At 36.7% G+C, this 21,122-nt stretch overlaps 3 protein-coding genes and 2 non-coding genes across 5 annotated transcripts; 3 read left to right on the forward strand and 2 right to left on the reverse strand.

The window, feature by feature from the left end:
- Window positions 1-7,156: 7,156 nt before the first annotated feature.
- On the forward strand, window positions 7,157-16,401 carry LOC120277840 (putative pentatricopeptide repeat-containing protein At3g13770, mitochondrial). The gene is made up of 13 exons (XM_039284676.1): window positions 7,157-8,502; window positions 8,941-8,999; window positions 10,189-10,300; window positions 10,487-10,542; window positions 10,639-10,683; window positions 11,101-11,185; window positions 12,348-12,444; window positions 12,680-12,725; window positions 12,923-13,012; window positions 13,985-14,259; window positions 14,366-14,510; window positions 15,395-15,516; window positions 15,744-16,401. The coding sequence occupies exons 1-13, from the start codon at window positions 7,176-7,178 to the stop codon at window positions 15,985-15,987; spliced, it is 2,703 nt and encodes a 900-aa protein (XP_039140610.1). The 5' UTR covers window positions 7,157-7,175; the 3' UTR covers window positions 15,988-16,401.
- Window positions 8,509-9,932, reverse strand: LOC120277081 (probable inactive receptor kinase At3g08680). The gene has a single exon (XM_039283826.1). The coding sequence runs from the start codon at window positions 9,910-9,912 to the stop codon at window positions 9,235-9,237; it is 678 nt and encodes a 225-aa protein (XP_039139760.1). The 5' UTR covers window positions 9,913-9,932; the 3' UTR covers window positions 8,509-9,234.
- LOC120277080 (systemin receptor SR160-like) lies at window positions 9,925-11,179 on the reverse strand. Its single transcript, XM_039283825.1, has one exon. It carries the CDS (start codon window positions 11,149-11,151, stop codon window positions 9,925-9,927), a length of 1,227 nt encoding a protein of 408 aa, XP_039139759.1. The 5' UTR covers window positions 11,152-11,179.
- An 806-nt stretch (window positions 16,402-17,207) lies between the features above and the next one.
- LOC120278293 lies at window positions 17,208-17,300 on the forward strand. Its single transcript, XR_005541630.1, has one exon. It is a non-coding gene; the product is annotated as a small nucleolar RNA SNORD96 family (small nucleolar RNA).
- Window positions 17,301-17,408: 108 nt separating this feature from the next.
- LOC120278280 lies at window positions 17,409-17,499 on the forward strand. The gene has a single exon (XR_005541619.1). It is a non-coding gene; the product is annotated as a small nucleolar RNA SNORD96 family (small nucleolar RNA).
- Window positions 17,500-21,122: the final 3,623 nt, after the last annotated feature.

The raw sequence follows: 21,122 nt of genomic DNA on the forward strand, positions 1-21,122 counted from the left end.
GCTAAGCGTCAGATTGGAACGAACGTGAAGCTTGGATCGGAAAAATTCAAAAAGAGGTCGAGAAACACTTTTGGCGAAGATGTCAGCAACCTGGAGATGGGATGGCACATGCTGGGTGCGAAGTTTGCAGGCAACAACGAGTTCCCGAAGGAAATAGTAATCTAATTCAACATGCTTGGCCCACTTGTGCAAAACGGGATTGGAGCTTAAAAAGATAGCGCTTTTGTTGTCACATAAGAGTATAGGCTGTTGTGGAATAGGGATCTTGAGGTCATGCAGAAGATGCATAAGCCAAAGAAGTTCAGCAGCAGTTACGGCAAGAGCCCGATACTCAGATTCACAGCTGGAGCGTGAGACAGTAGGTTGCTTCTTTGCACTCCAAGAAACTAAATTACTGCCAAGATAAATACAGTAGCCAGATGTGGACCGACGAGTATCGGGACATCTAGCTCAGTCAACATCTGAGTAAGCTACTAGTGCACCTGGAACAATGGATGGACGAAAGGTAAGGCCAGAGTGGAGTGTGCCCTTAACATAGCGAAGAATACATTTGACAGCAAGAAAATGATCTGTAGTAGGGGCGTGCAAAAATTGGCTAACAGAATTTACAGCATGGGCAATATCTGGACGCGTAATGGTTAAGTACTGAAGGGCACCAACAAGAGATCGATAGAGAATAGGATCAGAGAATGGAGAACCATCAGCAATAAGGTGTTGGGATATAACCATCTGGGTGTGAATAGGTTTGTTGTCGAGCAATTGAGCACGAGTAAAAATATCTCGAGCATATTTTAACTGACTAATAAATAGACCATCAGGAGTGGGCGTAGCTTCAAGGCCAAGAAAGTAACTGAGAGAGCCCAAATCCTTGGTAGCAAACTCAGAGTGAAGCTGGCGAATAAAGCTGTTAAGAAGAGATGGGTTGTTGCCAGTAACAATGTTGTCATCAACATAAATGAGCAAATAAATAAGACTAGACTCCTGATGAAAAACAAAAAGAGAGGTGTTAGCGCGACTGCAAGAAAAACCAAGTTTGAGAAGAAATGAGCTGAAACGTTGAAACCAGGCACGAGGAGCTTGCTTTAAACCATAGAGGGCTTTCTTCAACAGACAAACATGAGTTGGAAAGTGAGGATCAATATACGCAGGAGGTTGTCCATATAAACATGCTCAGTAAGGGTGCCATTGAGGAAAGCATTTTTGACATCAAGTTGCCGAAGAGGCCATTTATTTGTGACAGTAAGAGAAAGTACAACACGGACAGTAGTGGCTTTGACAACCAGACTGAAGGTGTCAGTGTAGTCAAGACCGGGTATCTGGGTATAACCTTTAGCAACAAGGCGAGCCTTGAGACGCTCAACGGATCCATTTGGCAAATATTTAGTATGAAACACCCATTTTGAGCCCCATAATGTTGGTATTGGCAGGGCGAGGAACCAAAATCCAAGTACCATTTTGTTGTAAAGCTTAAACTTCTTCATCCATGGCAGCAAGCCAAGAAGGATTCTTAGTAGCAGATTTGAATCCTTTTTGGCTCAATGGATGCAAGAAGAGCAAAAAGAAGTCCAAAGGAGCCCAAGACACCAAGATTTGCTGGATGACGAGTCTTGAAAAATACCAGGTTTTGCTCGAGTGATCATAGGATGAGAGCCCAAGGAAGAAGAGGAATTGGCAGCAGGCTCAATAGAAGGCGAACTGGAAACTGAGGATGGCAAAGAGGATCCTGAAATAGAATTATCAACTTGCACAGACTCATCCACAAGGTATGAACAAATATTACACGGAGAGGAGCTGGATCGAGGAATATACGGGGAAGGAGATGCAGGGGAAAGGGGGGATGGATCTATATGGTGAAGACATGGTTTCAAAAAATTTGAAATATGGAGAGAGGAAAGAGGTTGGGCCTGGGAGTTAGGGATAGTAGGAAAGTGATGTATAGCCTAGTGGTGGTAGGATCAAGACAGCGAAACCCTTTATGAGAGGGACTATAACCCAAGAAAATGCAAGGAATGCTACGAGGAGAAAGCTTGTTAGGCATATAATCACACAAGCAAGGATAAACATGACAACCAAAAGGATGAAAATTTGCATAATATGGAGAGTAGCCGTATAGGATTTCAAATGGTGACTTACCTCCAAGAAGTGGAGTGGGCAACCGGTTGATAATATAGGCTGCAGTGCTGAAAGCGTCAACCCATAAACGAGGAGAAAGATGGGAGTGGAAAAGAAGGGCCAAATCAGTCTCAGTCACATGATGATGTTTTCTCTCAGCACGACCATTCTGAGCTGGTGTATATGGACAAGAGATTTGATGGTGGATGCCAGAATTACGTAAGTGAGTTTGGAAGCAAGAGCTAGTAAATTCGGTACCTCCATCACTTTGAAAAACCTTGATACTAGTAGAATGTTGATTTTCCACAAATTTTTGAAATTGAAGAAAAATGTCAAAGAAATTAGATTTAAATTTCAAAAGATAAAACCAAGTGAATCGGGAGTAATCATCAATAAAAATGACATAATAAAGAAAACCCGGATTGGATTTGACGGGAGAAGGACCCCAAAGATCACAATGAATAAGATCTAACACATGCGATGACCTGCGTTCATTTTAGGAATAAGGTAATCGATGACTTTTCGCAAGTTGACATATACTACATAGTGAGGGAGAAGTTAATAAAGACGTAAGAGAAAGATGTCCTTTTTTATTTAAAAAAGAAATAACAGAATGATTCTCATGGCCTAGACGAGCATGCCATAAATCATATGAAGCACGAAGAGAATTATTTTTAAGAACAGAAAGAAAAGCAGAGTTGCCACGCTCCAACACATATAGCCCTTCATCTCTTTTACCAGTTGACACTACCCTTCCTGTTTGGCGATTCTGGACAGTAAAAAGATTATTAGTAAAAGTAACGGAGAGAGGAAAATCAGACGTTAATTTACTAATTGAAAGAAGATTTTTAGTGAGAGAAGGGACAACTAATACATCTAATAAGTGAATATTTGGAATAGGAGAAAGAGTACCAGTGTGGGTAATGGGTAGAGAGGCACCGTTTCCTACGATCATAGAGTCCTTACCCGTGTAATGTTAGGATTGATCCAAAATAGATGGATCGATTGTCATATGGGTTGAAGCCCCAGTGTCCAAAAACTAGTCAGCAGCCTTGGATCCAGAGAGGGAACAAGATGTGTTGAAGGCTTCAGCAAGATGAGTAGAGGAATCAGTCCGAGCATACTATTGGTTACAACGATCAGCATAATGGCCCTCCATGGGACAAATTTGACAGCGAGGTAGTCGACAACCCTGACCAGAATGAGTTCGTCCTCGGTTGGAAGGATTATTGCCATGAGGATGAGTACGACCTCGCTGGTTGCTACGAGAGGCAGAGAAAGTACCATGGAAATTACTGTGGCCACGATTAGTGGCTGTGAATGCCGCAGTAGTGGAGGCAGAAGATTCAAGGGATCGTTGGAACAACTCAAAACTTTCCGCTTTAGAAACTAAGTCTGCAAAACAGGGAAGCGGGGTGAGAGCCATCTGAGCAGTAGAGAAACTGGAAAAATTGGTGCCAAGACCGCGAAGGAACCAGTACACTTTGTCAGTCTCTTTGACGGGTCTTCCAATGGCATGAAGCTGGTCACAAAGTGTTTTGAAGGTACGGGCATATTCAACAACGGGTTTGGTGCCGCGTTTCATCATCTGCAAGTCATCCTTGAGTCACAGTTCACAGGCTTTCGAATGATAGCTAAATGTATTCTCCAATGCAAGCCAAACATCACAGACAGTAGAGAGACCAACAACGGCAACGATGGCTTCCTCGGTGAGAGAGGAAAGGAAGAGCCAGAGAAGACGTTGATCAGTTGCTTTCCATACCTAATATTTGGTGCTGAGTGTGGTAGAAGTTGTTGGTTCAAAACTGGGTGGTGGAACAATAGTTCCATCAACATAGCCCAACAAGTCTTGACTCTCAAGAAGAGGAAAAAGTTGGCTTTTCCAGAGAAGATAATTAGACGAAGAAAGCTTGATGATGATCATATGGATTAGGGTGTTGAAAGGAAGAAGATGAGAAGAAGAAGATTCAGAAGCCATTGGAAAGAAAGGATCAAGGTTTTGCTAAATCAGACAGGCTCTTGATACCATGAGAATGTTAAACCACCACACTTGAAAGGGTGGTGAGAGTGTTCTATTTATAACCATTTACATAACTATTACAAATCAAATCATATCACACGAGAAAGGAAGGACTATTACAAATCAAATCATATCAAACGAGAAAGGAAATAATGAATACAAAAGATTAGCATATAATCAAGGGTCATATATGGAAAACCTTAATTAAAGGCTACGTATCCTCAACATCTCCACTTAAATCCATGGGATTAAATTTCTACCTACAATGAAGATAACCATTACACAGCTTTTATTGGTGTGCTTACTAGTGAAGTAAATCAGCCGATAGGTGCTTGTGCCTCGTAAAGATTATAAGGAAATATCTCTTTTAAAATTAATGCACTTCTATAACAATGAAGAATATTTTAAAGGTTTTTGTCACCTTTGTAAAAATTATTTTTTGATGAGATCTTGAAAAACTATCTAGAGACTTAGATATAAATATTTAGATAGTTTTATGAAAAATCTAGAATAGCTTTAAAGTTCTAGATTATAACAGTATATATAGAAAATTCTAGAGATTACTTTGTAAATAATCCAATAATTCTAGCATCTTATATACACTACTGTAAATACATCTTATTAAGTTGTAACATTTGGATATCAAGTTCTGAATGAAGAAATCTTTCTTAGACTAGTCCTCCAACTTCTTACCATCCACATTCTATTCCTAATTCCTTAATTTAGCTTCACACATCAAAGTTTTTTTTTATAAATCATAATTTATTTAAAAAAATAAGATGAATACAAAGCAATAGAGATAATGCGACATAATCCTTTTTTTTATTTTAAATAAAGCGTCATAATCGAATAAAACAGTTGAACCCACTTAACAAGGTAATAAAACCAAATTGCATGTTGACATCCACCAATAGTGAACGTGGGGATTGCATAAGTAGACAAATGACTAAAGAATGGAATTACCACATCTAGAAATCAATCTAGTTGGCGCTAGAGAACATCAGGGGTTACATGCCTTAGTACAATCTAAATTTGAGTGTCATTTCTCCATAATCTATAGCGGTGTATGAGTTAAGAAATATATGACACAAAACAATAAAAGTAGATAAAACGGTTGAACTAACTTAATAAGCTAATAAAACTAAATAGCACCATGTCATCCACAGATAATGAATGCCGGGGGGATTACATAAGTGGACAAATGGCTAAAGAAAGGAATTACAACACAGAGGGACCAATCAACAAGGATGATCATCCATTCTAGTTGGCGCTAAAGAACATTAGGGTTACATGCCTTAGTGCAGTCCAAGTTTGGGTGTCATTTCTCCATAATATGCAACAATGTATGAGCTAAAAAGTATAGGACATAAAGCGACAAAACTGAATAAAACAATTGAACCAACTCAATGAGCTAATAAAATCAAATAGCACCTTGACATCCACCAATATTGAACGTGGGGATTACATAAGTAAACAAATTGCTTAAGAAAAGAATTATAGCACCTGAGAACCAATTAATGAGGGTGATCATCCATTCTAGTTGCCGCTAGAGAATATCTCGGTAATTTGCAATAGTATATGAGCTTAGTACATGACACAAAGCAATAATAATAATAATATAAAAATAATATAATTACTAATATTAATATTAATATTAACAAAATTTGTACAAAATAATCCTAGATATGTATAAAAAAAATTATTATGATTAATTTTATATAATAGGACAAATTAGTAAAATACACATTACATCTTTCCTTACTCTTCCTCATCCCACCTTCTAACAAAAATTACCCCTCTATACTTTTTACATTCAACCAAATTTAAATTTTTTTCAAACTCTCTTCTCGTCTTCTTAATTTGTTTGAATTGATCTCCCCTAACTCCAATAGAAAAGATGGTGGGCACAATTATCTCTACCACCTAAAGAAGATATCAAGAAGAGAAAGAATATTTATTACTCTATTTTAAAAGTTTTTTTTTTGGGTATTATACATGACCATTTAAAAATTCTATGAGGCATTTATATAGTTTTTTTAAATATAATTTTACAAATTATCTTTAACATATTCTTATATTTTTGAATATTTTTTTTAACTGGTTAGCTTGGGACAACAAGATTTTGACTCTTGAGAATCTAGCCTTGCGCAGATGTAACTATCTTCAGTCTACTACCTGTGTGTTGTGTCACGCTGATGTGGAAACTATAGATCATCTCTTTCTCTGTTGCCCCTTTGCATTGTTGATCTGGAACTACTTTGGACAACTCTTAAGGACTGATCACCCTCCTAGGTCCCTCAAGGAGATTTGGGGTGAATGGAGAAGTAGATCACACAAATCTTCTCTCCCGATTTGGGATCTGCTTGTGAGAGCTATTATTTGGAATATCTGGCTAGAAAGAAATGCACGGATTTTTAATTCCAACTGTCTCTCAATGTTTGTCATTATCATTAAAATTGATCACTTGATAATCCCCTGGTTTGATGGAGCTCTTGAATCGAAAAAAGCAAAGCTTGATGAGTTTGTGACCAAGATCAAGAGAAGCCTGGACTTCCTGAGTTCTAGTGATGTGGGGCATGATGCCCCATCGACGCGTCTAACCCCCCGGGCGAGATGTAGATTTCTGTACCATGTATCTCTAAAGGAACTACGCTTCCTTTAGATTATTTTCAGCTTGTCTTTTCTTTTTACCACCCCTGGTGGTTCTTTTTTGTTGGAGTTTCTGCTCCTTTTTGTAATGTCTCTTTTCTTTAATGAACGTGGTTTATCCATTTTTTTTTTTTAAAAAAATATTTTTTTTTAAAACCAAAAATACTATGGTGAGGGCGAATAAAAAATAAAATAAAATTATAAACAAATGAATGAAGTCTTGAATTGTTTTTAAATATGAGTAATTTTAAAAGTTTATATAATTTTTTTTATAAATTTAAGACAATAATTAATTTTAACTAAATTTTTAAATAAATCCATTAAAATGGGTAAGTAAATAGGAGAGAAGGAAGTATACGATAGAAGTATAGAAATTCAAGGCGGTCAATGAGATATGCTTTTTCGATCACAAAGATCCTTCTCTGTTTCCAGTCTACCCTTCCGGCGTTGCAAGGCGGTCAATGAGGAACTAAGGAACCTCTGCTTCACTGGTAGACTTCCTCAAGCTGTGGAGCTCTTATGTCATCACCTCCGGTCCTGCGTTGATCCCCGGACTTACGCTTTGCTATTGCAGGAGTCCATTCATTGGAAGGAATCCAAGCTCGGTAGAAGAATTCATGCGCAGATGCTTGTTGCTGGATTCTCTCCTGATGAATATTTGAGGACGAAACTGGTTATATTCTATGCGAAAGTCGGAGACTTGTGGACTGCCCGGCAGCTGTTCGATAGAATACCTGAGAGAAATCTGATACAGTGGAATGCCATGATCTCGGGGTATGTACTGAAGGGCTTGGAACAAGAGGGTCTGAATGTCTATTATTCAATGCGGTCAGTTGGATTGGCGCCGGACCAGTTCACTTTTGCGTCAGTCTTCCGGGCTTGTGCTAGATTGGCGTTGCTGGAGCATGGGAAGCGCGCGCATGCTGTTATGATCAAGAATCATTTGAAAAAGGCTAATGTCATTGTGAGCAGTGCCCTTGTGGATATGTATTTGAAGTGCAGCAGTCTTGATGATGGTCATCGTGCTTTTGACGTATCTTTGCAGAGGAATGTAGTGACTTGGACCGCATTGATCTCAGGTTATGGGCAGCACGGGCAAGTGGCAGAGGTTCTTGAGCTATTCCATCAAATGATAACAGAAGGTTTTAGGCCAAATTCAGTTACTTTTCTTGCACTGCTTTCAGCTTGCAGCCATGGGGGCCTCATTGATGCGGGGTGGAGCTATTTTAATTCTATGGAGGCAGTATATGACATCAGGCCAACAGGGGAACATTATGCAGCAATGGTGGATATGTTAGGGCGAGCTGGGAGGTTACATGAAGCGTATGAGTTTGTAAAAATGTCACCTTGTAATGAGCATTCTGTAATTTGGGGGGCTTTACTTGGTGCCTGCAGGATTCATGGGGACATGGAACTGATAAGGCTTGCCGCGAACAAGTTCTTGGAAATGCAGCCAAAGAATGTTGGGAAATACATTGTGTTATCAAACACATTTGCAAACAATGGAATGTGGGATGATGTTGCTGATGTCCGCAGGAAGATAACAAAACTACAGATAAAGAAGGAACCGGCTTGGAGTTCAATTGAACTCCAAGGAGTGGTGCACACCTTCCTTGTCAGAGATAACACTCATGAAGAAATTGGGAAGATATATGAGACCATTAGATCAATAGGCTGTGCTCTGGCAGAAGCCGGATGTGTTTCTAGCATGAAAGTTGATTGACCAAAGAACCTTTGAAATTCAAACAGGTTATTATTGTATCGTTGGATTAGTCTGGACCAGACTTTTAAGAGTGAATGCATTAGATTATCATCTGAACAACTGAGACACTATACCTGAATAAAGAGAGACTGAAAGTTGCCGTTGTCTAGTAGTTTCTGAGCACTGTGTTGTTGATAAACTGAAAAAGATGCAAAAATGCTTGGGGAAATCATTGAACAGTAGTTGACAATCAACAGCCTTGCAGAATGCAGAAGAGGCTTACTGTAAGATATGATCGCTTTCAGTGAGTGCCTGTCATAAATTCTATTGTCTGGATGTAGTTTTAACTACCACCTTCTATTATGAAGGAGATGTACAAAAACTATGAGTATATGGATTGCCTGAGGGCAAAGTTTATGATGTTTGAATTAAGTATTGGCAAAATATTGTTTGCCAGGTTGTGTCGGCCACAAGCATGTTCACCTGATGTTGTGGGGAGAACCACAACTCATTGAGGTTCGTCTAAATTTTCTTCTTACCGGAGATTCTAGTCAGCAAACAATTATTGCAATACAGCAAATAAAATAGTTGTTCTACATTCCCTGATCCACAATTTGCAGATACAAAAGATGTTGCTATTTTAGTATCCTGGACTATTTTAAGATGATAAAACACTGATTATGAGGGAACCTAAATGGTTCATGATGAAAGGGATCGTCGTTTCAAGATTCAGAATCTCACTTTACATGTTTCAGCAGCTTTCTGCATCCTCTAGAATAATTGAGTGCATTACACTGGAATCTTGTTGGCTGGATTCAATTGATGATGGAGATGAGAAAGAGCTGTCTTCCTGTGAGTTGGCCACATGTTCAATTTTTTCGAGGACCTCTGATATATTTGGCCGGTGCTCTGGCAAAAGGGACACACATTTCAGGGCAACATTAAGCAATGGAAATGCCCACTGCTTCCCAAACTTGTTAACTTCCCTGTCAAAAACCTCACCAGTCCATTCTTCCCTAACCATGGATTTCACCCATTTGGGAAGGTTTACTCCAGTCTTCTCCACAACTTTTCCTGTCAATAACTCTAGCAGAATGATACCAAAACTAAAAACATCAGCCTCTCTTGTCAGCTTCCTTTCAGGTGCTCTGTATCCATTAGCAGAATATAGGAATGACTTCTTTTGATTTAGAAAACTCCATATGCCATATTCAGTTATTAGGGGTTCTTCAGTCTCACTCAGTAATATATTGGAAGGCTTGAGATTTCCATGAAGAGCATTCTCATTGCTGGACTCCCTGGCTATATAGTCTAATCCCCTTGCAATCCCTCTCATAATGCCCAGCCTCTGCCTCCAAGGAAAATCTGTCTTGCCATCTGCATAGCCTGCAAAAATATAATGGAAATGAAGGCCTTCTTTAATCATCATGATGATGTATGATTATTGGGTAGAAATCTTACTTGACATAACAGAAAAGAGGCTTCCGTTCTTCTCATATCTATATATGAGAAGTTTCTCATCCTCTGAGAAATGGTAGGCCACAAGAGGCAAGAGGTTGGGATGCTTCAAGTTCCCTACCCATGTAATTTTTCGCTGGAAATAATCTTCCGTCGTCTTTAAATTCCTTAGTCTCTTCACAGCAAAAACGGCACCATCTTTCAGCCTTACTTTGTAGAGACTACTGTATATGTTATGGCCTTGCAGATTTGCTTCCGACTGAAGGAGATCAGCTCTATTGAATTTTTCACATGTTCTGCAAAAGAAGACAATGTCTGTGTATACTGTTCCTTTCTCTGGATCATCTTCTCCACCAGAGGTGATATTCCCAACTAGGCACTCCTTATCACGGTTCATGTTATCCTTCCCTTTGATTACTATAGAACACCTTTTGTAAATGAAAAATACAAAAAATGAAAACGCAGTGACTAATATGAGTAATGCGATTGGCCGTTCAACCGCTGAATGTTTTGTTTGAGATACTCCAGCATTTTTGTTATCTGAGGCATCCTTTATCACATATGTGTCACTCCTTGCTGTTCTGGATTCCATGGTTTTCAGGTAAGTGAGCTCAATATCTTGTTCAAAATGTGGAATAGGTCCTATGAGGTAATTGTTTGAGATGTCTAAGCTTCTCAAGTTCTTCAATCTGCTCAGAGAAGCAGGTATAGTACCATGCAGCATATTGCAGCTCAGGTTCAGGTATGCCAGGTTTTGACAGTTCGATATTAACTCCGGGATAGCTCCAGTGATTTGGTTGTTTGTCAAGCTAAGAACCTGGAGTGATGAAAGCTTGCAGACAGAGTCCGCATCAATTATTCCTCTCAGATTTAAATCATCAAGCCTGATTTCTCTTATGTTATGGAACTGGTCATCACACTTTATACCAGTCCATGTGCAATGAACAGTAAAACTTCCATCTGAATTAGTCTTTAACAAATTATCAGGATCAATTGCTTGCAAAAAATGTATCAGAAACTTACTTTCAGGCAAAGCGGTACCCCTGCAGGCTCCGACAAAGAGAACTAGGAAAGTAATGCACAAGGGGCACAGATATACGAGATGTAAACCTCTTTGCAGCTGTATAATCATCTTGCTTCTATGAAATTTTGAAATTAGGCCATGCTCATGGTGAAGAGATATATAATGTTTGCAGTAGAGGATTCCCATGCAAACGTATATGATCTTTTGTTTTATACTTCAGGTATTGACATCATCCTTCATAAATTTCAAGGTTCTATGTTTTTGTTCTTTGATATTTCCAAAGCTGCATTATATATTAATCATGATAGTCCTTCAATGGATGTGCTATCCTGTCAATATAGGATGTAATTAACAATGTAGTATTCTTCATCCAATCAGACATTATGCAAAAAACTGACGATGTTTGATGGGGGACAAAAGTGATTCTTTTGATATAACATAAAGTGTTTAGTTTAGTAGTGTGCATGAAAACTAGAATGTTGAGGTTCGAGGTATCATATTTGCCAGTTTAATCTTGAAAGATGTTAAGTTTAACGATTAGCAGACATGTAAAATTAATGTTGTATTTACTAAAGGAATACAATTTATTATTTGATGATTTGAGTTCAATTTTAACAGAATGTGCAGGTGTACAAGTTCTGATGAATGTGCAGTATTATGGAAGGAAAATGAGGATTCTACTGACCTGATGGCATGATCTCAATTTACCATAGTTGCGTTCTTTTCTTTGATAGGTTTCTTTGCTTCTGAATTGGTTAAGTGTAGTTAGGAAATCTTGTTGCAGTACTCAAATCTTGTTTTCTATTACTCAAATGTAGGAAGCAATTAGGTTAATCTTCAAGCTTATAATTTGTTCTTTCAGTGTCTCTTCTTTCTTTTCTTTGGTGTGCTATCTGGATTTGATATGTTTCTTCGACTAGTAACATGCTAGCAGTATTTTATCAAACATAAACAGTGGTTTACATTGAACTCATGCCTCGATGTAGATCACTTAGACAACTGGTTTATGCAGAATTTTCTATCTGTGTTCCAAATCTGTTTGTATTGTAGAAGAATTATGTTGCAAGCATACAATTATGTCTCTTTCTATGTGAACAAAATTCATAGATTTGTGACCTCTATTGGTTATTGACATTTTTTGACGAAAGGCTTTCTCCTTTAGCTTACATTCTTATGTACGTTTGGTGTAACTAAATGTGCACATGTATAGGTTAATGTTTGCCCCTCCTTGGAGATTGAAGTCACCAGCTTCTTTTTTTTTCGACAATTAGTAATTACTTAAACATACATGTACGGAATCAGGATGATGTTCAAGCCTATTGAGCAATATAAAACATGAATCAACTCCAAAATTGTGGTTCTGAAAATCTTGGAAATTACAGGGGAGAATGATGTGGTTAATTGGGGTATAAAATATCAATGTCATTCACAAGGAATGATCAAGAGTTTTTTCCTTGTTGGATGGCTCATGATTGAAAGGTATATTTATGTAACAGTTTTATGTTCTCAAGAAATGACAAACAATTGAAAAATATGTCATTTTATATTGTTTATTTATCTGAAAGGATTTCGGTCAAGGAACTTAATCAAATGTCCTTTGTTGGTCAGGGCGTTGCAGTCATTTTGATTTATTATATAAGAATCAGAAATCATGAGAAACAAATGTCTATATCATCCTGTTGCATTCATCATTTTCTTGTTTTCTTGTTATCAGTCTCTTGTATTTTCCATTGTCTTCCAGTTCCATCTCAACATCAAAGGTGAGATGCGAGGAAGATGCGGACATTTCAATAAGCAAAATGCATTTCTTAACTTGAGAATCACACGACAGCAATCACCATCAAGAATGTAGGGTCTGCCACTGCATCTTCATCTTAGGGCGATGAGGACAAGGTCCCTAGATTAACATGCATCTCATTTTGATTCAGTATTCATGCAATAAGATTCCTGGATCCAGGTGGCTGAATGGATATTTATGTTTGCACTTTGCAGCAGATGTATAGACCTGAAGCCTTGGTTGACTGTGAATTCCTTCAGAAGTACATTGGTATATCAAAAGTGAAACTGATTGTTATTCTTCGTTAAACGTTGCTGCTATACCGGGGATGAAAGGTGAGGCCTTTAGAGCAATGGTTTTAGAGTCTCCTCATTAATTCAACAGTTGTAGAATTTTTCAAAACCTCATCATCATAATTATAACAGTTATTTATTGTAATAAATTAAAGTCTTATTTTATTTAATTTAATGTTTCATCAAATTCTATATTATCTCTCAACTAAAACTTTTTAAAATTAAAGATAATAAGGTTTATTAATTTAATGTATAATGTATTTTATATGCTTTTTTTTCACAAATGCGACAAGTTTGGTTAGTCAAGAAGGCATATGTATGGAACAGGAATTGAGTATCTAGCCTGTGTCTTCACCTGATAACGCGAGATGCGGACCATAAATTTGAAGGCCTCAAACCCATAATTGGAGATATGTTAAAGCAATATTTAAACTTGAAACACTTCAACATCTCACACTATTTTTTTTCGGTGAGATAATACTTTTTATGTTTTTTTTTTTTAAATTTTTACTTTCTCTTTTTAGTCTTTCAGAGCTATTTTAATGTTTGACCTTTTCTAGTATTATGAATGAAAAAATTTTTAATTTTTTAATTTTATTATTTTTTAACATACATGATATATATATATATATATATATTAATAAATAAATAATTTTTTAAACAAATCAGATATTTCATTTTAAAATTTGGTTTTAGGTTTTTAATTATTTTGAGTCCGTTTGTGCTGTTCGAATTAGGAAAGAAAATTCTAATTTTTTTTTATAGGAAATTCTATTTTTTTTTTGTTTTATAAAAATTGCAAAAAAAGAAGAAGAGAACTTATGTATTGTTATATTTGTAAAAATTAAAAAGATAAAATATAATTTGAGCAAAGGTAAAACAGTGGTGTCTGTTTCCCTCCAGTGGTGATCATGTTCCATTCCCTCCTCGTCCTCTAAAACCCTAAAAAAACCCCCCAAAGTGGATGCGTATGTACTCCGTTTCCAGGATGAGCTCGCTCCTGCTCCACCATCCCGTTGCCCTCTCCAAGCCTCCTCCTTCCATGCTCCTTCCTGTCTCCTCCACAAACCCTAGGTCTCCATGGAAAATCCGATTCGCCTCCAGAGCCTACGCAGTCACACATTCTCCCTCTTTCGGTGAGATACACGTCATCGTCGGCCCTATGTTCGCTGGAAAGACCACCGCCCTCATCCAACGCGTCCAGTTGGAGACCGATCAAGGGAGGTAAGCATCTGATCCTTGCTACCGTGTCTCTGTCGGAGTTGGTGATTGCGGCGTGCTGTTGATCATTGCCGCTTCCCGTGTGGTACGATTTGCATTGTATTTGCAGGAGGGCGGCGATGATAAAGTCGGATAAGGATACGAGGTATGGGCTGGACTCCATTGTGAGCCACGATGGCGTCAAAATGCCATGCTGGGCTCTCCCCGACCTCTCCTCATTCCCTGCTAAAGTAGGGCCACTGGCTTATGATGAGGTTAAGAATACCATTGTACCAATACATGCTCTTCTACTCATCAATTTTTTTTTTTTAGTGATACTTAACTCATACTTGGCAAATCACCTTGCTCCTGGCCTCATCAAGGGTAGTGTTCCATGCAAGACTTCTCCTTTAATATCATGCGATAGTCTGCATTCATCATCACAAGCTTCTTGTCCCTTTTTTCTCGTAAAGCTTGCCTTTTTAATAGATTTTCCAATAAGAGCTGTGACTCAGGATTAGGTGGCCCTTCTATTCTGGGAAGAAAACAGCTTATGCCATATAGGTCTTCTTTATTTTAAGAATTAATTCTTATGTTTCTTTCTTTCTGTTTGTGGTTCATCTTAAAGACCTTTTCTAGTGACACTTCATCTTAAAGGTTTAGACTGAGTTTGCTGTAACAATTGGAAAATTATAGTCCTCTGCTTCTCTGCAACTGCCTGAAACCTCAATTTCTGGTCCATACCCACTGCCTCTCATGTAAATGTGAGCACCCGGTGATTATTTGTATGCAGAATATTGTATTCCTGTCTGAGCTCAGTTCGTCTTCATTTCTTCTACTGTCTCAATTAACCTGTGTTTGAGTGTCCTGTCTTAGCCGCATTAGCTTTTATTTTGCTTGCTCAGCACAGCTTTTCTCAAGCATGTCTACTTTTGTAACCTTAGAGAAAAGAACAACATCTACAGCTCAATTTTTAATTTTGTCTCATATTGATTCTTATTGTAGCTTTTTCATGTATAATTTGAAATGGAGGACCCAAAACATTTTGGCTAGAAGCAAACCCTTAGGATGGAGCAATCAATTATATTTGACACAGTTACCTTTCCACATTACGCAACATGCCTTGTTTGAGGTTTTCATTTGAAGCATATGCATGCAGCTCGATGTTATAGGGATTGACGAAGCCCAATTCTTTGGGGACCTTTATGACTTTTGCCGAAATGCAGCTGATCATGATGGGAAGACTGTTGTTGTTGCAGGTCTTGATGGTGATTACTTGAGGTAATTCTTAAACCATGCATCTTTTTTCAATGGCTATCTAGCATCTTTTGTCATCCTTGTGCCTTTATGATTTCTTTGCCCAGAAAATGATCTTCTGAATATATATATATATATATATATATATATTCATATCCAGTTCAATTCATGCAATCCATATACATTTGTATTCTAGGATAACATCTCATGGTTTCAGAGTACACAGCTTCTTCTGACAACACTTCTTGCAGGAGAAGGTTTGGCTCAGTTCTTGACCTTATTCCTATTGCTGATTCTGTAACCAAGTTAACCGCACGATGTGGGCTATGTGAGCAGCGTGCCTATTTTACTTTGAGGAAGACCAATGATACAGAGAAGGAACTCATTGGTGGTGCAGATGTCTATATGCCCGTCTGCCGGCAGCACTACGTCAAAGGTCAAATTGTTGTTGAAGCTGCCAGAATTGTTTTGGAATCACAGAAGATCAAATTGTGACACAAGCCTGCCACATGAGGTTTATGGCCTATGTTATGCTAATGGAATCATGGTGATGCTGCTCTATCCGGGAAGAGCATCCACTGCTGGTTTCTCTGAGCAGCTCCCATACCAAGTCATATGTTGCTGGCACTGGTTTGATTTTTGAATTATGTGAACTTGAGATTTGGTGTCTGTGTCAATTTTATTGTTTGTGTCAAGCTATTGTCTCTGAGGAGAAAGATTTGGATTGCAAGAGAAATTTCATACAGATAGCTGGATACCTTAATGGTTTCTCTTGCTGTTGTATTCTTTAACAAATGAGCACTAGGATCATACACCCTAATGCCTGTGCTCTATGAGCATTGATTTGTACAGGCATAGGATTATTGGTGACATGCTTCTTTCAAATGCTTTTAGACTTATGGTTAATTATATTATTATTGCATGTGTATGTTGAGGATGAACACAACATTATTAAATAATTATGTCAAAATTCAAACATGAGCACGCGGTTGCATGGGAAAAAAAATACATGAATAAAAACAAATAAGAAGAAACATGTTTCTAATATGCATTTTTTTTAGTTGTTAACAAAAAAAAATCAATGTTTAGGACGGCAATGACTTTCAAATATATATACATCTTTTAAAATCTAACTATAAATGCAAGATTAATATTCAGAATTAATATATTCAAAATTAATTTGGTTGTGAGGGGTGAATTTAAGAGAGGGTCTTGTAGCAATTTTATTAGTGACTGCTCGCCACATGTCATCGCATGATTAGAAGCTATTGATGCTTTGGTGTTGGGAGTTGTACAGCATAAGGTCGGATGGATCATTCCCGTTGCGGAGCCCTCTTGTAGATTTCCACCGTCCGATAGAAAAGTAAGGCATCGGACGGCTGAGAAGGATTCAATATGATATATAAATAATCCTCTTTCCACCAACGCCGGCCGCTGTGCATAGTAGTCACACTGTCATGGAGCGAAGCCTCCGTCTAGGGTTTGTGTTTTTCTCGCTTTCTGTTTTTTTCCTTTTGTATCCATTGGTTGATTTGTGCATTTGATTGCTATATTCTGCAACTGGACTCCTCTCCTTCTCATCGATATTTTGTTCTTTTTTGGGGAGCTATCGAAGTTCCTTTTTGTTTGCTCTTGCTCTTGATCTTGTGTTTGATGGTTTGATTTTGTGTTTTCTTTCTGTTACTGAGATGATAAAGATAAACACTGATCGTTGGTGGCCAATGACGATAACTTTAACCAAATTTACACCATCTTTCGGGACTGATTGGCTTATATGGCCATGCTGTTATTCTGCAATTCCGAGGCTATCTCTATCAACTCAATTCGATTGCTTATCTTATTTATTTAGTTAATAATTTTGTATTGTTTTTTTTTTTTCCCTCTTTCTTTGTATTGACTATTGAAAGTGATTTGGCTGGCCAGTGATGAAAACCTACATTTAAAACACCATCTTTCGGGACTGATTGGCTTCTGTAGCCATGCTGTTATCCTGCAATTCTGAGGCTAAGCTGTGTTGATATTCACACACACACACACATGCATGAAAATTTTACACTCGTGATTTGGTGATGTTTTATTCTTGTTTTAGAGTTTGGGGTTTGAACCGTAACTGCATCTGGAACTTTTTTTTATTTATTTTACAGCATTGAATCTTGCAAATGTAAAGAATTAGGTCCCTAATGATAAACAAGAAAACTAAAGAATCATTTAGCAGCGACCACAACCAAAGTCTAGATAGTTGATACCATGGGTGGGAAATGGGAATGGAAGAGTAAATGTCTATGCAACATGTCATTCCATATTTACATCCAAAATATAAACTCATTATGAGATGCTTTCATATGAACAAATAGGGAAATGGAAACCATCTGGACTTTTGGTCGACCTATATAGCATACAATTTAAAAGTTCTTTGGACTCATATTCTATTCTGAACTGGCAACTTCATTGTGAATTATTTCTCATCAAGAGCTGTCTAAATATTCTTGAGAAACTTATATGGATTTTTTAGCTAAGGGCCTGTTTGACTACAAAATAAAAAAATATGGCATAATTTTATTATGCAGGAAGTGCAAATGATTATTATAGAAATTGTGACATATTTTATTCTTACATAATGAGTGTTTGGATAACAAAATAAAAAAAAATTACGGAGACTAGGCGATGGACGAATGGACCGGCGGTGGATCGGTGGTCGGTCGCTGGAGGTCGGCCGAACCACCATTGGCTGGTTGTAGAGGCCAGCCGGTAAGCGGCCGAATCGCTAGAGGTCGGCTGGACCACCGGTGGACAGCCGGCGTGTTACCGGAGGTCTGCCGGACCGGCGGTCGGTCGCCAGAGGTCGGCCGGACTGGGGGCCGGTGGCCGGTGGCCGGAGGTCGGTCGGACCGTTGGCTGGTTGCCGGAGGCTGGCAGGAACGTCGGTAGGCCCATGGATGGTGGCTGGATGAAAAGGAAAAGAGAGACTTTTTATAATGAGAAAATATTCCACTCTTAGTGGAATATTTTTTTTATGACATAATGCCCTTATTATGCTATAATTTTATACTCTAAAATAAGTACCCAAACAGCCAATATGACATAATTCTCAAAAAATGTTAAATTATGCCATATTGTACGGATTATGGCATAATTTCTAGCTATCCAAACATGCCCTAAGTGTAAGCTTTGATTGTTATAATAATCTCACTTCATAAAATAAACTCACTCCATCAAAAGTTTTTAACTTTATGTGCGAAAAAATACTTTTATAATTAAATTATTTTGCCGGGTTACATATGAAAAGTCTCCATTGAAAATGTTGGAATTTTACCTTACTATAGCCTTTGAAAAATATCAAAATCTCAATAACACAATTACGCTTAACCCCCTACAAAAGTTTTATTTAAAGTCTTACACCAAATTATTTGTAGGCTATAATGTAAGTGCAAGATATAAATTTTTTAGAAAAAAAAAAAACATTGAGGTTTTCCTTACTATAGCCTTTGAAAATTTGCCTAGTTTAAGTTACCAATTTACACTTAACCCCCAAAAATATTTTAATTTTTTTTCCCAGACAGAAAAATATTTCCGATTTAAAATTGCAACCTGGTTATTTATGTAAAAGATCCACACAACAAAATGGAGGATTTTCCTTGCTATAGCCTTTGATAAATTGTCGAGACTTGAATAACACAATTACATTTAAGCCAAAACAATTTTTGTTTTTTTATTTTTTGTCTCCAGCAAAAAATTATTTCTCATTTATAATTATAAACAAGTTATATGTGAAAACATCGACACAATAAAATAGAGGATTTTTCCTTCCTATAGCCTTTGCAAATTTGCTTAATGTAATTACAAAATCACACTTAACTCTCTATAAAAGTTTTATATTTATTCACTTGAACAAATTTTATATGTAATTAATAGCTTTTACAAGGTTATATACGATAAATGACTATTCCAAAATATGATTTTTTTACCAAAGTGCAGGCTTTGATAGTTCTAATAATCTCACTTCATAAAATAAACTCATTCCATCAAAAGTTTTTAACCCCCATAATAATCTCACTTTTGTAATTAAATTATTTTGCCGGGTTACATATGAAAAGTCTCCATTGAAAATGTTGGAATTTTACCTTACTATAGCCTTTGAAAAATATCAAAATCTCAATAACACAATTACGCATAACCGCCTACAAAAGTTTTATTTAAAGTCTTACACCAAATTATTTGTAGGCTATAATGTAAGTGCAAGATATAAATTTTTTAGAAAAAAAAAAAAACATGGAGGTTTTCCTTACTATAGCCTTTGAAAATTTACCTAGTCTAAGTTACCAAATTACACTTAACCCCAAAAAATATTTTAATTTTTTTCCCAGACTAAAAAATATTTACGATTTAAAATTACAACCTGGTTATTTATGCAAAATATCTGCACTACAAAATGGAGGATTTCGCTTGCTATAGTCTTTGGAAAGTTGTCGTGACTTGAATAACACAATTACATTTAAACCCCAACAATTTTTGTTTTTTTAATTTTTTCTCTATAACAAAAAATTATTTCTCATTTATAATTATAAACAGGTTATATGTGAAAACATCGACACAATAAAATTCAGGATTTTTCCTTGCTATAGCCTTTGCAAATTTGCTAAATGTAAATTACATAATCACACTTAACTCTCTATAAAATTTTTATATTTATTCTCTTGAACAAATTTTATATGTAATTAATAGCTTTTACAAAGTTATATACGATAAATGACTATTCAAAAATATGAATTTTTTACCAAAGTGCAGGCTTTGATAGTTATAATAAACTCACTTCATAAAATAAACGCATTCCATCAAAAAGTTTCTTTAATCATAATAATCTCACTTTTGTAATTAAATTATTTTGCCGGGTTACATATGAAAAGGTCTCATTGAAAATGTTGGAATTTTACCTTACTATAGCCTTTGAAAAATATCAAAATCTCAATAACACAATTCGCATAACACCCTACAAAAGTTTTATTTAAAAGTCTTACACCAAATTATTTGTAGGCTATAATGTAAGTGCAAGATATAAATTTTTAGACATGGAGGTTTTTCCCTTACTATAGCCTTTGAAAAATTTACCTAGTCTAAGCTGCTAAATTTACACTTAACCCCCAAAAATATTTAATTTTCCGAGATACGACATTTCCGATTTAAAATTACAACTTGCATGATGTATGCTAAAAATATCACGCACTACAAAATGGAGGATTCGCTTGCTATAGTCTTTGGATAGTTGTCGTGACTTGAATAACACATTACATTTTAAACCCCAACAATTTTTGTAATTTTTCTCTATAACAAAATTATTTCTATTTATAATTATAAGCAGAGTGTTATATGTGAAAACATCGCACACAATAAAATTCGAATTTTTCCTTGCTATAGCCTTTTGCAAATTTGCACAAATGTAAAATTACATAATCACACTTAACTCTCTATAAAATTTTTATATTTATTCTCTTGAACAAATTTTATATGTAATTAATATCTTTTACAAAGTTATATACGATAAATGACTATTCAAAAATATGAATTTTTTACCAAAGTGCAGGCTTTGATAGTTCTAATAATCTCACTTCATAAAATGAACTCATTCCATGAAA

Source organism: Dioscorea cayenensis, chromosome 15, assembly GCF_009730915.1.
Source record: "Dioscorea cayenensis subsp. rotundata cultivar TDr96_F1 chromosome 15, TDr96_F1_v2_PseudoChromosome.rev07_lg8_w22 25.fasta, whole genome shotgun sequence".
In the NCBI taxonomy this organism is placed as follows: Eukaryota; Viridiplantae; Streptophyta; class Magnoliopsida; order Dioscoreales; family Dioscoreaceae; genus Dioscorea; species Dioscorea cayenensis.

What these genes read in the sequence shown, in the direction of transcription:
- LOC120277840 (XM_039284676.1), top strand. Translation starts at nt 7,176, where the DNA reads ATGCTTTTTCGATCACAAAGATCCTTCTCTGTTTCCAGTCTACCCTTC. An exon ending in CTGGATTCCATGGTTTTCAG is followed by an intron (nt 10,543 to 10,638) that starts GTAAGTGAGCTC and finishes CAATCTGCTCAG; the next exon opens with AGAAGCAGGTATAGTACCAT. An exon ending in TTGGAGACCGATCAAGGGAG is followed by an intron (nt 14,260 to 14,365) that starts GTAAGCATCTGA and finishes TTGTATTTGCAG; the next exon opens with GAGGGCGGCGATGATAAAGT.
- LOC120277081 (XM_039283826.1), bottom strand. Translation starts at nt 9,912, where the DNA reads ATGATGATTAAAGAAGGCCTTCATTTCCATTATATTTTTGCAGGCTAT.
- LOC120277080 (XM_039283825.1), bottom strand. Translation starts at nt 11,151, where the DNA reads ATGGGAATCCTCTACTGCAAACATTATATATCTCTTCACCATGAGCAT.